The sequence below is a fragment of the Ursus arctos genome, unplaced genomic scaffold (genome assembly GCF_023065955.2).
Source record: "Ursus arctos isolate Adak ecotype North America unplaced genomic scaffold, UrsArc2.0 scaffold_11, whole genome shotgun sequence".
In the NCBI taxonomy this organism is placed as follows: domain Eukaryota; kingdom Metazoa; phylum Chordata; class Mammalia; order Carnivora; family Ursidae; genus Ursus; species Ursus arctos.
Window position 1 is genome coordinate 5,422,895 of NW_026622775.1, and position 17,999 is coordinate 5,440,893.

Genomic DNA, 17,999 nt, shown 5'->3' on the forward strand with positions numbered 1-17,999 from the left:
GCCATTCTGAGAGTTATAAAATTAAATCAAGTGGGTAAATATAGCCCTCTAGTGGTTCTGTTACATGTTTACACTGTTAACTGGGGCATCTAGCATTTCTTTGAAGTTACTGATTTTGGAAAATAACTTGAGAAGAAGCAGATTTTAGTAATATTACATGACATAAAGAATATGGGGGAAGGTGGTAGGGATATCCTATTCTAACATTTTTCATGCTAGATTATAACCCGTTTCTATAACTACTTTTTGGGTTATTACAAGATGATCCAGAATATTAGAATTGCTCTGTACCTTACAAGATGAATGATTGAATCCAGATTCTTCGCTGATACATGCTATGATTGTTATTATCTGATAATTACTTGGGCATATCAAAGCACAGGGTAAATTAAGTAAGGTGAGCTATGAAGTAGATCATATATATCTATGCTATGAAATACAAGCTGTTAATAAGTTTGACTTAGGTTTATTGGCCTAGAATTTATGATGTGGCTTTAAGGGAAAACAAGTTGCAGAATGATATTATATATGCATATCCCCATTTTTGCTGAAAAGAAAAAAAAAGTGGGAGAAACCTCAAATCCTAGTATGAATATATGTTTGTATAAGCAAAGAAAAACAGAGAAGATATTCACCAAAAAATACTACTACCTTTAAGGAAGTGAGATTTGGAAGGATGGAAGGAGATTACTTCTGTTTATGTCTGATTATTCAAATTGTTATGGAAAAAGAAACAAAGGGAAAAACCTGAAAGGCTCAGCAGGAAGCAGGGACCTTAGTCTGAAAAGTTTCAGGTGACCAAGGCTGGTTCTTAATTTCATAACTGATTTCTAGCAGCAATCAGTTAAGTCAGCTCCTGCTGATTTTGAGTTTGTTTATTGTTTGAATGGGAGCTGTGCACTTGATAATCTCCTTAGGTACAGGACTGATGCCCCAATTGTTTAAAATGTGTGGTGCTTGGTATTTCTCTTCATTTTGTTAATAAGCTTTTTCCTTGTTCTGAGAATTAAAATCCTTTTCTCTCCAGCCCAATTAAGTTTTTAAGGGAGGGCCTCTATGAAAAGGCCCTTCTTTGAGGTCTGTAAGTGGAAATGATTGGTTCTGGAAGTTCTTCCTTCATTGGTTCTTAAAAATATTTCATAATTATTGAAGGCTCATTATGAAGGCTGTCTCAATTTCTTCCCTCCAAAATGCTAAGGACTAATTTAGACAACAGTACAGACTCTAAAAATGAAGATGGCTCTGTCTTTTCACGGACTGAACACAATATTGTTGCAGCTTACTTGATCACAGCAGGTATGGATGTTTACTCCTTTAGCTGTTATTTTGTTTTCGAATGGGTGAAGAAAAGCAAAGGTTTTCAGTATAAGGTAGTAGAAAAAGCTTGGGTTCAGAGATGTTTCAAGTTCCATATTGTTGGCCAAGAAGTCACTTTTCCTTTCCTTTGTGTGGCAAATAGGGGTAATAATACTTGCCCTATTTCTTGGCCGTATAGTAAGAGAATATAGGTGAAAGGATAAATGAAGGCATTGTTAATGGTGGTTAATGCCACAAGTTATTTGAATCTTGAAAAACAATGTAACAGTAAAAAAACAAAACACTAGCAGTAGTGAAGTGGGGCTGAGAAAAGTTTTCTATAAAATAATTCTTTTGTAATCATCCATATATTTGGTTATTACATTGTCAGGTTTTTATTGGGAAGAGTGTGTACCATGGCAAAATGTATTTTTATGTCCTTTACTATTCTCATATATACCGTTCATAGTCTTTGGTGTTGGAATCTAGTTAAGATGGAAAGGTCTTGGAAAGAAAATTAAAGTTGTAAAAAGAGCAGACTCTATTGTCACTGAGGATAGAGTTTGAAAATTCAGCTCATCTCCAGAATATGCTGTATTGGAAAACTCCTGAGCTTTGGAGGTCATCTTTTTGTATCTTATCTTTGCAACAGGGAACAAGTTCCTTCAGCTTTTTGTTCGTCCATTTTTTTATCTGAAAACAGGATAACAATAAGATAACTGTCAAGATTGTTGAGAAGAGTAAAATTAAGTGACCTAAACGACACATACAGTGGGTGTTGGACAACACTTGTTTCTTTATCCCCACGGGTACACACTCATTGATATATACTGGATTAAAATAAAGGCATGTTTACTGGAAAAAAGGGATGGGGGGAAACGAAATAGCAGTTGTCTATCTTTCTAATGTATACGTTGAATTGTATAATTTTTATAAGCAGTCACTTCATTTCCAACTTTATGCTATTTAATGAGTTTTAGAAGTAACTGTTATATTGGGTTATTGTCATTTTTGGATTGACTTATGAAATTCTCAAATATATTCAAATGTGGAGTGAAAAGTATCACAAATCCTACTGTACTCAGTTTATTCTTCATAGTTGCTTAGTTTCCCTATAATTCACAATTACTTCTGTGCTAGAAATTGTGGTTCTTCAGTTGATTTTTGTAAATTTTGTGAAATGCTAACTTGTTCACTTGAGTACCTCTGTATGGTAAGTACTGGACAAGTTCTGTTTTTTTTTTATTTTTGTTGTTGCAACAATATGAAAAAACAGGGGCGCCTGGGTGGCGCAGCGGTTGAGGGTCTGCCTTCGGCTCAGGGCGTGATCCCGGCGTTATGGGATCGAGCCCCACATCAGGCTCCTCCGCTATGAGCCTGCTTCTCCCTCTCCCACTCCCCCTGCTTGTGTTCCCTCTCTCGCTGGCTGTCTCTATCTCTGTCGAATAAATAAATAAAAATCTTTAAAAAAAATATGAAAAAACAATGTGCTAGTTAAAGAGAAAATCTTATTACAACTACACAGAAATACTTTGTATACAAACTTTAGTTTTGTAGATGACTGACAAAAGCTGTCTTTTTTTTTTATCTGTTTACAGAAGTGGCATGCGAAGAAAATTTCTTGTTAAGAAATGGGGGCACCTGGGTGGCTCAGATGGTTAAGTGTCTGCCTTTGGCTCAGGTCATGATCTCTGTCCTGAAATCAAGTCTCATGTGGGGCTCCCAGCTCAGCAGGAAGTCTGCTTCTCTCTCTCCCTCTGCCTCTCCCCCTGCTTGTGCTCTCTGTCTCTCTCTCTTAAAGAAATAAATAAAATCTTAAAAAAAAAAAAATTGTTCTCCCTGTTCTCATGCCCGTAGCAGTAACAATAATAGGAATTTTACGACCACTACTGTGACGACCAGCAGCAGCAGCAATACCACTGCTATTGTTATTTGAATACTTTTTTTTAAAATTTTTATTTATTTATTTGACAGAGATAGAGACAGCCAGCGAGAGAGGGAACACAAGCAGGGGGAGTGGGAGAGGAAGAGGCAGGCTCATAGCGGAGGAGCCCGATGTGGGGCTCGATCCCATAACTCTAGGATCACGCCCTGAACCGAAGGCAGACGCTTAACCACTGTGCCACCCAGGTGCCCCTGTTATCTGAATACTTGCACTGTTCTAAATACTTACACATACAGAATAATCCATCCTTACATGAAGTCAGTAAGTGAATTAATTTTATCTTCCCCATTTATATAGATGAGGAGTTTAAGTAACTTACCCAACACACACATCTACTAAGTAGCTATGCCAGGAATTGAACTCAGGCATTTTGATTCTAGAGCCCTCATGTAACCTCAAGGGTCAGTTTTATTAAAGAGTATCTTGGGTATGTGTTATTTGTGGTTTTGGTAGATAAGCTGAAGGGAGCATATCTAACCTCTTTATGCTTCTGTTGAAAGATTTATTGTTCTTTAGGTCCCCTAGTTTCCCCCCTTTAATAAAACCCACTTACATTTGCAAATCAAAACCAAAGCTATGAGAAGAAGAATTTAGTTAAAGCATTTATTTCATTTGTTACTTTTACCAAGAGCTTTCTAGATTTTTTGTTTAAAATTTAATTTTCAATTTAATATTTCTCTTAGATTTTAGCTCTTACAAACTTTTACCAGCTTGAGCACTCTCTCTTTCTCCAGGTAAGGCTGGGAGGCAAAAGGACATGGTAAGTTGAGGATCTGAAATACATTTGTTATGGATGAATTGTAAAGCGAAGGGTAAGAAATATTAGGCTGCAGAGGAGGCTGTGTATCAGGTAATGAAGGATCGCCTAAGTCATAAAGGAGATAAGTCACTGAATGACATGATTCCATTTGCATTTTAGAAACATGCTATAGTAGTAGCTAAGAGACCACGTAGGAGGCCCCTGTGTGATTAAGAAGGATCGAGGAGGGAGAAGTGGCGATGGGGATAGAAGTAGACATATTCAAAAGCCAGAAGTTAGAATCGATGGTTGGATGTGGCAATTGAGGGAGAAGGAAAGGGAGCGTCGAAGATGACAAATTTTCTATTTGGGGGCTTCTGTGGCTAGATGGTGAAGCTTTTCTTTCTTTCTTTCTTTTTTTTTTTTTTTAGACAGCCAGCGAGAGAGGGAACACAAGCAGGGGGAGTGGGAGAGGAAGAAGCAGGCTCCCAGCGGAGGAGCCCGATGTGCGGCTCCATCCCAGGACTCTGGGATCACGCCCTGAGCCGAAGGCAGATGCTTAATGACTGAGCCACCCAGGCGCCCTGAAGCTTTTCACCAAGATAGGAATACATGTGGGAAAAAACAGGTTTGAGGAAAGAGGAGAAAAGTCTCTGAGTTCGGTGTGAGAGATGTCCAGTAAAAAGCTGGACACGTGGGTTTGAATTTTGAGATCAATCTGGAAAGGAACAGCATATAGCCTATGTATGAAATCACAGATTACGTGGTCAATGTGAAAAGAAAGAGGGTCTAAGAAGCTGGGACAATGCACATATTTAATAAGGTAGAGGTGGAGAAAGAAAGACCAGGGTGTAGATTGAAGTAGGATCTGCCAAGAGATCATAAGAAAGTCACAGAAGCCAAGAGGAAATTAATTTAGACCTAACAAATGACCTATTGTTTACTTATTAGAAAATACCTGCAGTTAGGAAAATAGAGCAGAGAGCTTGAGATAGCTGCTGAAAATGAGTAGAGGAAAAGGCCAAATTGTTTACCTCATACCCCCCATTATAGCTAAGAGCTCCCCCAAAGTATAGTTACTTTATTCTGGTTGTGTACTTGGTAAGCAACAACTTCCTGCACTATGTTTTATCTGACTTAAAATCATCAAATTTGTAGTTAGCTTAGAAAGATTCTTCAATTCATTAAGCTTTTGGGAGTACTTCTTGTATTCATGCTACAATACTTGGTGCTAAAATTAGAGCCAAAGAGGGGACACCTGGCTGGCTCAGTTGGTACAGCATGTGACTCTTGATCTCGGGGTTGTGAGTTCTAGCCCCATGTGGGATGTAGAGATTAGTTAAAAATAAAAAATTAAAAATAGAGCCAAAGAATCACCAAATTTGCTATCACTGTGCCTTACTTATGCTTTGCAGGAATAATAGAAATTAAACAATACGAGTTTTAGTTGTGGTCTGTTTATTAAATAAATCTGCTATATGCCACATATTCATAGAACACAGAAGTCATTAGGAACCTGAAATCTAGATGAGAAGACTAGGATTACCTAAAAGTTAAATATAGCATCACGTAAGATGAATAATGTATAATATAAGCAAGCACTCCGGGAATTTAGAGAGGGAGAATACTGTGGGTACGGAAAGGCTCTAGGGCAGAGCTGGGCTTGAATAGAACTTTGAAGGATGGGTAGCATTCGTATAGGTACAGGGAAAAAATAGGGTGTTCCAAGTGGGAGAAATAAGAGTCAAAATTTACAGCAAGCCCTGTGTATTTGATAAATAATTAGAATGGAGGGCTTGTTTGGCAAGTGCGGAAATTTGCTTAGAGAAGGTGAAAACAGATTGAGGGAAAACCTGGATATCACGTTGGGACATGTGGGCTTTTATCCCACAGCCAGTGGAGAGTATTGGAGTTCTGAGAAGAAACATGGCTAATTCTATGTTGTAGCCAGCTTGTTCTGCCAGCAGGACGGACGGGAAAGAATAGGAATCTGGAAGACTAGTGTCACAGGCTGCTAAAAGGAAGTTTTGACGGAGGTGCCAAGATGTAATAGAAGTTCTTCCTCAGCTGATCCTTTGGTGTGCTGGTGCTTGGAAACCTTCCCTCTCCACAATTGTTGGGGGCTGCTCACACCCGCACTGTTAGAACCTCGTATGACCCACATGCGACTTATAGGAAATTTAGGCATTCTTTGCAGCATGTAGAGGTTGTTAACTGGGCTGACGTGAGTGTCCAGTTCATTCAACAATACTACTCATTGTATATTAATACACTGCCATTCTGATTATGAAGTTCAGTCATCTATCTACCTGAGTCCAGCCCGTTCCAGGGCATTGACAACAAGGAGTTTCTGGACCCCCAAGGCTAAGAGTCAGATCCCAGACTGTGGAAACTGGACTAGGAAGGTGTCACCTGGGAGGCTTCTCAATGTCCCTAAAAGCCAGCCTGATCCCCTTTCTGGACAGTCAGCCCTTGCAGTGTGCCTTCTGCAGGGGCATGTGTGTGTGCGTGTGTGTGTACACTGAATGAGGTACTCAGATTTGGACATGCTGAGTTTCCAGAAATATTGGAACAGTCATATGATCTTACACATGGTAGATCCCTAGTAAATGTTTAATGGCAAAGAGTTGAATGAAGAGGGATATGCAAGTGAAGCATGGGTCAGGGCTGGAAGGTGACAGAAGAGCTGTTAGGGTGGAATGATAGTTGAGGGTTGAGAAAGGAAACTGTAGAGAAAGAAAAGCCTCAGGTCTCAGGGAGGAGGAGGAGAAAGTTAGACTGCCAAAAGAGATGGTATGGTCATACATATGTCTTAAAAATCATGAAAGACAGGGGAGGAATTTCAAGGGCAGAATGATTAACAGTGAGGACATTAAAACCTGCCTTCAGTGCTCTGTATGCAATTGGTAGATTCTTTGTTTTCATTTTATTATTTCTATTTCACAGAAGGGCTAGGAAGATATTACAACCAGTTTTAAGAACCATTGGAGCTTCTCAAATAAATGAACTAAAATGGATTTGCTATGTTGTTGAAGGGGCTTAAATATTTAATTTTGATACTACTTTTAAACATTCAAATTAAACAGATTTTTTTTTTGTATATGTTTTCAGGTATAATAAGTATTTTCAGCAACCTAATAGTTCTGAGCATCTTCATTAAGTACAAGGAACTTCGGACCCCCACAAATGCAATTATCATTAACCTGGCTGTTACTGATATAGGGGTCAGTGGCATTGGATACCCCATGTCAGCAGCTTCAGATCTGCACGGAAGCTGGAAATTTGGATATGCAGGATGCCAGGTATTGGAGATCTCGGTAATGAAAGCAAAATAAACTATTAAACGGAGATAAATTTAAATGTCTAATAAAAGAAATACCAAGGGTTTCAATCAAATAAGTTCATGTAGGATAATAGATAAAGTGCTCTTACTGAAAATAGCTTCAGAAGTGACTGGGAAATATATTACTAAATAAGAGAAATGACATCAGTAGCATTCATTATATTTTTGAAATTTTGTAATTTCCCTAACCCAAAGGAAAAAACCAAAAAATTAGCATTCAGCTAATCTGAATATTCTGCATATTCAAAAATCTTGCATATTGCAAATTCAAAAAGAAATATCCTGTTTTCATTGGAAACAATAAACTATTTAATGACAACAGCATAATTTCTAAGTAATGTAGTTAAGCTACCAGTTTCTCCCCCCTATGGAGAGTCCTCCAATGGACTTGTTATTAATTATAGCCATTATTATTTTTACTGACAAGGAAATATATTAATATCAATGCATATTAGGATAGTAGGCAGATATGACTTTTGGCCTGAGTTTTTAAAACAGCTTACTGTTTTAAGCTATAAAATTATAGAGAATAAAATGAGTAATAGGATAATGAATACTCATGTATGTACAACCTGGTTTTGTCAAATCTTAATGTTTTGCAATATGTGCCTCAGGTTGTTTTGCTTTTTAAAGATCAAAAACTTGAGGGGCACCTGCATGGGTCAGTCGGTTAAGGGACCTACTCTTGCTTAGGCTCAGGTCATGATCTCAGGGTCGTGGGCTCGAGCCCCGCGTTGGCTCCGCGCTCAGTGCAGAGTCTGATTGAGAGTCTTCCCCTCCTGCTCGTGCGTGCGTGGGCGCATGTGCTCTTTCTCGCAAATAAATAAATAAAATCTTAAAAAAAAAAGATATAAAACTTGAAAAATACTGTTGAAGGCCATTGCATACTATCCCCAATCTCCCTTCTCTTCCATGAATGTTTCTCTATCTTAGTACATATTTACCTGCACATAAACTAAACTGTCTGGATATTTTAAATTCTGTATAAATAGTATATTGTTTATATGATGCACTCTTATTATATGATACTATGTTTTTGAAGTGTATCCATGTTGATGGATGTAGCTGTAAGTCACTCATTTTAACTGCTACATGGTAATTTCATTTTATGAACATACCCCAATGTATTCATTTTTCTGTTAGTAAGCATTTATTCCCATTTGTTTTTGGTCACAAACAAGGCTTCAATAAGCATTCTTAGGTCTCCTACAATATGTAAGAATTTCTTTAAACATATGGCTTAGGAGAAGGATGGTTGGGCTGCAGAGAATATTCATCTTCAATTTCATCAGATGTGGCCAAATTGCTTTCCAAAATGGGTATGGCAATTAGAGAACTTGCATTATTCCACATTCTCTCCAACGCTTGGGATTGTCAGACTTTTAATTTTTTATCATTTTAATGGGTGTAAAATGGTATCTTATGATTTACAGTTCTTTGAATATGTATTGTGGTTTATATCTTATTATCATAAACATTCAGGTTTCCTCTTGTGTTAATAGCCCATTTCCTGTTTGTCTTTTCCTCTTGTTGAATTGTCTATCTTGTGAACACTAGTATTTTGTTAGTTATATGCACTGCACCTAATTATGGTTTGTTTTTGCACTATGTTTATAGAATAAAACATAGTTGTATAGAAGTTTTACTTTAAGTCTTAAAGTTTTAAAAAAGTTTATTTTAATTAATGAAGACCTAAAACACTTTCCATAAATGTCTTTAATAAGCCAGTTACAATATGGCAATGGAAAATATATTCTAAAATTATTAAAGTAAAAAATATTCAGTGTACTTAAAATGTATTCTAGCCATGGAATAAAAATGTAAATGTCTCTTGGGAGGGTATGAATGGTGTATTCTTTTCAATTTTTATTTTTAGATTTATGCTGGATTGAATATCTTTTTTGGAATGGCAAGTATTGGATTACTCACTGTTGTGGCCATGGATCGATACCTGACCATCTGTAGTCCTGACACAGGTAAAGCACTTCTCTCAACGTCCTCAATGAATCCATTTCTTGCCTAAGGACCACTCAACACACATTCTCTTTAAAATATAAATGTAATGAGTTGCAAACATAGTGAGTCTTATTTCTCTGACAATTCTTGTTCAAAAGTTTCAATGATTTCCTATGATACTTAGAATAAAATGCAAATTTCACAGCACAACCTCCAAGGCTCTGTGTGGTCTGGCCCCTGGCTATCTTTCCTGCTTTGGCTAGGGCCCCCTCACTTTGGGGTACTGACCTGGGCCTTTCTCACTTCGGGATCTTTGTAAATGCTGTTTCCATAGGCCTGGAGAGTGCTTCTCCCTGCTTCTCCTCTGGCTGATCCTTTTTATCATTCAGCTGCTGGCTTAAATGCCTTTTTTTTCCTTTTCTGAATATGAATTCTTGTAGAAGGCTCTGAGTGAACTGAAGGGCTTTGTAAAGAAAGAATCCACTTGACAACAACTTTGAATAATCAGTTAAAGTGAAGAAGAAAAAACAAAGTGAAGATATGAATTCCATCAGTGGCAAATGATGCTAATATTTCATCTGTTTGTTAATAGGAAGAAGAATGACCACCAACACTTATATCAGCATGATTCTGGGGGCCTGGCTCAATGGTCTCTTTTGGGCTTTGATGCCTATCATAGGTTGGGCTAGTTATGCCCCAGATCCTACCGGGGCTACCTGTACCATAAACTGGCGGAAAAATGATGTGTAAGAGACACATTTTCATTTTATAATCAAATGCTTCTAATGTAGACATTTTCTCATCATTTCAAATTTAAGCTCAGATCAAATGTTTTCCATACGGAGTGTGGCCGAGTGCTTTCTTGGTAGTGATGCTGTGATTCTAGCAACGAATTATGCTTGTTTGCAAGTGAAGGCCATCCAGCAACCTTGTTCCCCTTACCCTCCTCCATCCTCTCTCTCCTGTGGCAGCAAAGTGGGTACAGAGCACCCATCACTATTGGTATCTCAGGGGTAGAATCTGAAAGGGAAAGCGGAGTGTTAGTATCACTAGACAGCATGCGGCTCTGCTGAAAGCCGAAAGCTCAGGCTGACTCCCTACTATCTTTTCAGGATGATCTGGTGATAAAGCTGAAATGACACAGCAAAGGCACAGTCACCGCAAGTATCTGCTTGGTCCTTAGTGATACTCTTTTGTATTTACCAGGGAAAAGAGGGTAACTTAGTTTGTTAAAGAAAATGAAAGGTGACTTAGAAAAACAAAATTTCTACCTCTCAAACTAAATCTAAATCTTAAACTTTCTGTAAAGGGTCAACAAGAAAATATTTTAGGCTTTACAGACAAGACTGTGTCTGTTATAATTGTTCAACCCTGCCTGTGAAAGCAGCTGTAGGCAGTATGTAAATGAATGTAGTTCCGATAAAATTTAATTTACAAAGGCAGACGACAGACTGGGTGTGGCCCATAGGCTGCAGTCTGCCAACCCCTAGTCTAAATGAACCAATTAAATATCCTTCCTAAGCTACTTATATACTTATATACACTACTTATATACACTACTTATATACACTACTATATAGTGACTGGTGAACGGTGCCAGGATTATTTTTAATTATTGTCCTGTTTCCTTTCCCCTATTCAGCACATTAAACAAGTAGTTATTTAATGATTCCCTTTTTTTTTTATTTTCAGATCTTTTGTTTCTTTCACGATGACAGTTATTGCGGTAAATTTTATTGTGCCTTTGACAGTGATGTTTTACTGCTATTACCATGTCACTCGATCCATTAAATGTCATACCACTAGAAACTGCACTGAGTACCTCAACAGAGATTGGTCAGATCAGGTAGATGTAACAAAGGTAAGACATTAAAATCCTTAAAATGTTTTTGAAATGGAGCTTTTACACATATGTGGTCCATATTACAATCACCTCTCCCCAACACCTGATTCTTACTCTCTGGCTCTTTTTCTTGTGTTTGTCTCCATATTTCTAAATGATGTGTTTATCTGCTGTTTTGGATACTTTTGTTTGTTATTACTCTTGATTTCCTACCATGGGTAGTGAGAATTTATTTCTCTTACACCATCTTTCCTACTCCTCCATCCCAACCTTTCTCTCTCTTCATCTTGTCAGCATAATGTTAATATTTGATTACATTATTGTACCTTATTGTAACTAACTGTTGTTTATTGCTGATCTCTGTAGGATTCTGTGATTTGTATTTTTTAATAAATTTTTTTCTTTTGGGGTTAATCATTCATTTTCTTTCTTTCTCTTCCTCCTCTCAGTCCCCTCTTCTGCTCCCCCTCTGTCCTCCCCAACCCCCACAGTTTTGTTTGCTTACAGTTCTGTGTGTGGTCACTAATTCATCTCTAAACTCCCCACCAGAAGTGCCAACCTCCTCCCAGTATTTTCAAATGCACCAGAGACTAATGGACTTTATCCTTTTCTTGGCACCGTCCCTTCTGGCACTCTCAAGCATCTTGGTCTCCACTGGCCCTTCTCTAAGAACATTGCCGGCATCCTTGGATCTCCTATTGACAGCTGGGAATGCCTGTGGCCTCTCTCCTGGGTTGGATCGCCTGTTTTCTGGCTTGCATATCTTCCTTTTTTTTTTTGCTTACTCGCTCACATTTGGTGGAGCACATTCTCAAGTAGATTTCTGAGGTTATAGGGAGGTAGATTTTAAAAATTTTGTTGCCTGAAAATGTCTTAATTCTATGATCATATTTGGCTCTTTGCCTCACATGGAATTTTAAGTAGAACAATGATTTTCAAAGAATTTTGAAGGCATTGCTCTAGAGTCTCCTAGCTTTCAGTGTTGCTATTGCTAATGCTGACAGCATTATGGTGCCTTACCCTTTGTAGTGTTCTATGTGTTCTCTCTGGAAGCTTGAAAGATCATCTCTGTGTCTCCAGTTTTCTGGAATTTCGTGCTCATGCACCTTGAGGGGGGCTCTTTATTCACCCATATTCTAGGTACTTGGTGAATGCTTTCAACATGAAGAGTCAAGTCTTCCCCTCCTGGGAGGTTTCTTGTATTATTTCTCTGGTGATTTCCTTTCCATGTTTTGTTTTTTCTGGAATATTTTTTTTTTTTAATTGAATCTCCTGGAGGTATCTTCTAATTTTCTTAAATTTTCTCTCTTATGTTGTCCCTGTCTTGGACTTTGCTTGTTTTTGTTTCTACTTTCTGCAAGATTTCCTCAACCATGTCCAGGTCTGGGATTGGGTGAGAAAAGTGAGGCTCAAGCCTTGGGTGCAAAATTTAAATAGGCACCAAGAAACAAAGTAGTTAATGTAGTATTTTTTAAAAATCAGATTTAATGTCACATCAGAGAGAGAGAGAGACAAACCAGAAGAGGCTCATAACTCTAGGAAACAACTAAGGGTTGCTGGAGGGGAACTGGTGGAGGATGGGGGAACTGGGTGATGGACATTAAGGAGGACACTTGATGTAATGAGCACTGGGTGTTATATGCAACTGATGAATCACTAAACTCTACCTCTGAAACTGATAATGCACTATATGTTAATTAATTGATTTTAAATAAAAATTAGTTTAAAAACCCATATTGAACAAAATATAAAATTTTAAATAAAGACAGGATCTGACCCTGTGCTTGCATGACTTACCTCATTACCCCAATCCTGGCTAACCACATCATTCAACCTTGCTGTTGCATTTTTAACTTTCCGCCCTTTCTTTTTCAGATACGGTAAAGGATAAAAACAGTTTTATAGATAAAAAGTTAATTTTACACCCTCTACTCCTTTCCAATAGCCTCTTCTTATTTTATGAATGTATATCTTCTCTCCTTTCTGTGATGGTATTATGTACATATTTACATTTTCCTTCTGTTTATCACATAGTTTTTGTTTCCCCTGAATTTCTGCACTACTTTTTTGGGTATCTTTTTTAAAAAAAATTATTATTGAAGTATAGTCGACATACAGTGTTATATTAGTTTCAAGTGTACAACATAGTGATTCAATGATTCTCCACATTACACAACGTTCACCACAATAATTGTAGCTACCCTCTGTCACTGTACAATGTTATTACAATATTATTAACTATATTCCCTATGCTGCACTTTTCATCCCTATGACTTATTTATTTTATAGCTGGAAGTTTGTACTACTTAATTCCCTTCACCTATTTTGCCATCCCCCTATGCCCATTCCCCCTCTGACAACCACCAGTTCTCTGTATTTATGAGTGTATTTCCATTTTCTGTCTGTTCATTTGTTTTGTTTCTTAGATTCCACATATAAATGAAATCATGTGGTATTTATCTTTCTCTGCTGACTTATTTCACTTAGCATAATACCCTCTAAGTCCATCCATGCTGTTACAAATGGCAAGACTTCATTTTTTATGGCTGAGTAATATGCCATTTTATACACACACACACACACACACACACACACACACACACACACCCCATTTTTGTCTCTGCTTGTCAGTTTGTTTCCTCAATGTCTGGTGGTCAATGACTGTCTTCTGCATATTTAAGAGTGACGCACTAAAAAGCTGATTGTAAGCTCTGAGCATCCTCATTCGGATGTTCCTTTGGGGGTGTTCCTAATGCTCTGTATCTCCATGTATTTTCTTCTGGGCTGGTCAATTTTCCAGAAGACCCTTTCATGTTCCTGAGTGGGAAGCACAAGTCTTTTTTCCCAGACGCTCATGGCTCAGAGCAGGGAGGGGACGGCATGCAGCACCCCTCTTTCTAGTACAGTGCTCTAGGTCTCAGCTGAGCCCAGTGCCTTCTAGTTTCCTGCCTCTTACACTGAACCTCTGGATTCTTCTGGGGAGAGGAAAGGGAGTTGCCCGGCTGAGTGGTGAGGGGAATCAGAAATCTAATTGCTGCTTTTTGCAGATTTCAGTGAGCTCTGCTATTTTAAGTTCCATGTGCAGCCCCACATTCAGAGCTAGCTTGTTACCTCCAATTCCAGGGACTTAATGTAGCTCTGTGAAATGGATTCATCTGTATTTAGTTTTCCCTCACTGCTGGCTTTTTAAAAATTTTTTAAATTTATTTTTAAATTATTCTTGCATCTGATAAGTTATTTGCTGCTTGTCCAGTGGTTATTCAGTTTTAATTTTTACAAAGCTATTGTCTAATCTGTGATTCTCAATCCTTATGGGTTTTTATCCTTTTTTTAAAAGATATTATTTATTTACTTGAGAGAGAGAGAAAGAGAATGAACATGGTGGAGGGGCAGAGGGACAAGAAGCAGCAGACCGCCTGCTGAGCAGGGAGCCCCACATACTGGGGGCTCAATCCCAGGACCCCCGAATCATGACCTGAGGCAGGAGGCAGACACTTAACCTACTGAGCCACCCAGGCACTCCTGGGGTTTTATCTTTTTAAACTTCTTTTTCATCATTTTAGTGGACAATCAATAAAGAACAATGTAAAAATTATAATTTTTTATTTAAACAAGATGCAAAACTTCTTTGCAAAACTATCTGCACTGTACATACACATCGGCCTCAAATTGTCTGTATTAGAATACAATGAACTCAATATAGGATTTTGTTTTTTTCCAGGTTGAATTTAGAAAGTTAGAAAGTTATTTTTTAGATTAACATATAATTATGGGAAAAAGCACAATGCCAGCAGTCCATAGCACAATTATTAGAAATGGGTTAGGAGTGGGTTTTCATCTGCTTCTTATCAAAGCCAGCTTTTGTATTCTTCTCTAGCAAACTAAAAGAAAGAGGACATTCTTTACATTTGTACAATGTTCTATCCATTTAACAAGCTCTTATTATCATAGAGGACTTGAGGCACACAAGCGAACTACAACAAGGTTTGGAAAAGTTCAGTTTTTCCTCTATGTCATCAACAACGTAAACTTATTCAAATTCTGATCTAGATAATTTTTCATGCTATTTTAAATATTTTAGCTATTTCAATATTTTAGATATTGGGTTTGCCAAATATTGATTTACTTTACAGATGTCTGTGATAATGATACTTATGTTTCTGGTGGCGTGGTCCCCTTACTCCATCGTGTGCTTATGGGCTTCTTTTGGTGACCCAAAGAAGATTCCTCCCTCAATGGCCATCATAGCTCCGCTATTTGCAAAATCTTCTACGTTCTACAATCCCTGTATTTACGTGGTTGCTAACAAAAAGTAAGTAATGTTTAAAAAGCTTTTAAATAAAAAACATGGATATAGAAATAATCTTAAAAAGATTTTTGGGGAGGTAAGTGACAGAAACTCACTTTAAACTATTGTAAAAATTATTTGGCTCATGCAACTGGAGAAGCATCTAGGCCTTTAAATGCCTAGAGCTCTAGTTCTGTGATAGCCTCTTCCCATGTGGAGGTGAGATGATTACAGCAACCCAAGACCCAAGTTCTACCAGCTAAGCCTCCCCAAATTCGAGTTTCATCTCGGATGGCTTTCTGGAAGAAAAGCTGCCGGAAGGTGGTTGGTGGGCTCAGCTTAGTTCTCATGGTTACCCCCCTCCCCAATACATGGAATTGATTTTCCAAAGAAAAGACTGGTTCTATTATCAGAAAATGGACAAGGTGAGGAAGGCAGTGTTGGGTTCCATAAGTGGGTGGTATAGTTGCATATTTATTAGAAAGAGATATTCAAATGCAAGAGAAAGACTCAGTGCTAAAATAAAAGGGCTTCAGGAGTATGTAGTCATTCAGGGTAACAAAGAATCCTTCCTTCTCCCTTTGTTGGAACTCAGCGAAGATTTCTGTCTCCTCAGTGAAGCCTAGATTATTTTACTTCCTGTTACTGCCGAAAGATGGAATAACCAATTTATCGTCCTTATAAATATTTGATCCAAAAAAATCTCAGTAGGGGCCAGGTAATTTGATCCTGAAATGCAAACGTTCGTATTTTATGCACATGTTTGGGAGAGCAGCTTTAGCTACAGGTATACAAAGAAACATAAAAACTTTTAAGACTAAAAAGATCACATAAGAAGAATAAAGAACATATTTTACATTCAGAGTCTACTGGCAGTTCTTTTGGAAAGATTAGTCATTCTCAAACTCCCTTAATTTCAACTGACCTTTGCTCAGAAGAACAAATGTGTGAAATACACATCCTTAGTTCAAGTAAATTGTAACTGACGTTTGAAATGTCATCTTAAACAGACATAATTATTGATTTTTATTAAGTGTCTTCAATGTTTATAATCAGTGGTGCAAAACTGTCTTTAACTGTACCGTATACTTTATACATGTATGAATGTTCTTAACGGGAGATGTTAAAGTTGGAGGCAAAAATTTATTTGGAGATATCAGTTAGCAGTAGAGGCATCTCAGCCGTATTTGAAAATGCTTTAAAAGTTCCAAGTCATTATAGGATAATGCCAGATTTCCCCTTTCTTACTGTAGATTTCGGAAGGCAATGTTTGCTATGTTCAAATGTCAGACTCACCAAGCAATGCCCGTGACGAGCGTTTTACCAATGGATGTATCTCAAAATCCGCTGGCTTCTGGAAGAAACTGAAATAAGAGGAAAAGTACACAGTATCAAAATATTTTATTTACTTTTTTCCCCAGTGTTTCCATTTTATTTTAAATATGATCCTGTTTAGATCAGAGGCAGACATAGATTATTGTCTTATTAGACCCTAAATTCCTCAAGTGTAGCTCCTAGTTCTTCTGTTTGTGGGATAGCTATTGTAGTGATTGTTTATTTCCTTCATGTAAACTTACTGTCATTGCCTTTGATGAGATTAAGGCCCATTCCCTTTCTCCCAATCATGGTGTTCATTACACTGTATCAATGACCTGGTAACTTGCCTGGGCTCTCCATTAGACCAGAAGTAGCCACTATTTTAATGTTAAAATAAATTAATAATACTTACTTATTATCAGATTGTGTATCAGATTGTTTTCCCTCACTACAAAACAAGCGCAGGGACTCTTTCTTTAACTGCTGTACCCTAAGTAACTAGAAGAGTATGTGGCTCCCTCCTAAATGTTTGCTGATTGGCTTAGTATAAAATATGTTTTCAAATAACATAACCGCGTGTGAAGCACTCACAATTTCAAAAGAAAATAAAATCAAGATTAAAAAATTTAAGGAGGGCATGATGTAAAAACAGAAAAAAAGATGAGAAGGAAACACGTCAAAATGTTTTTACAGATTATGTCTGGATGATGAGATTGAAGATGATTTAGTTTTTTTCTTTGTGCATTTTACAGTTTCCAAATCCCCCATAATGATTATATATTAATTCCATAATTAGACAAATTTCAATAAATAGTGAAAATGTAAAAAAAATTAATAATAATAATAATAATAGTCTTCAATAACTAAATTACTGAAATGAGTTTGTTGGATGTTCCTAGCTAGATGGAAAACATTTTTAGCATTTCACACTTTTAAAATTGTAATATAATTATTAACTTCTACTATTTAGCAAAAATATTAAACACTATTGCTTCTAACTCACATTAGTTGATGCACATATATACTTTATATAGCAATATAATCTCTGTGCATATTATTATGTATTCTGCATTTTTATTTTTTATTTTTATTTTTTTTTTTTTTAAAGATTTTATTTATTTATGTGACAGAGAGACAGCCAGCGAGAGAGGGAACACAAGCAGGGGGAGTAGAAGAGGAAGAAGCAGGCTCCCAGCAGAGGAGCCCGATGTGGGACTCGATCCCGGAACGCCGGGATCACGCCTGAGCCGAAGGCAGAAGCTTAACGACTGC

General features: G+C 37.4%; 1 protein-coding gene across 1 annotated transcript; it reads left to right on the forward strand.

Moving 5' to 3' along the window:
• The first annotated feature begins 1,180 nt into the window (after positions 1–1,180).
• RRH (retinal pigment epithelium-derived rhodopsin homolog) lies at positions 1,181–16,778 on the forward strand. The gene is made up of 7 exons (XM_026499109.2): positions 1,181–1,296; positions 7,092–7,282; positions 9,200–9,299; positions 9,872–10,025; positions 10,972–11,140; positions 15,256–15,434; positions 16,664–16,778. Exons 1-7 carry the CDS (start codon positions 1,191–1,193, stop codon positions 16,776–16,778), a joined length of 1,014 nt encoding a protein of 337 aa, XP_026354894.1. The 5' UTR covers positions 1,181–1,190.
• Positions 16,779–17,999: the final 1,221 nt, after the last annotated feature.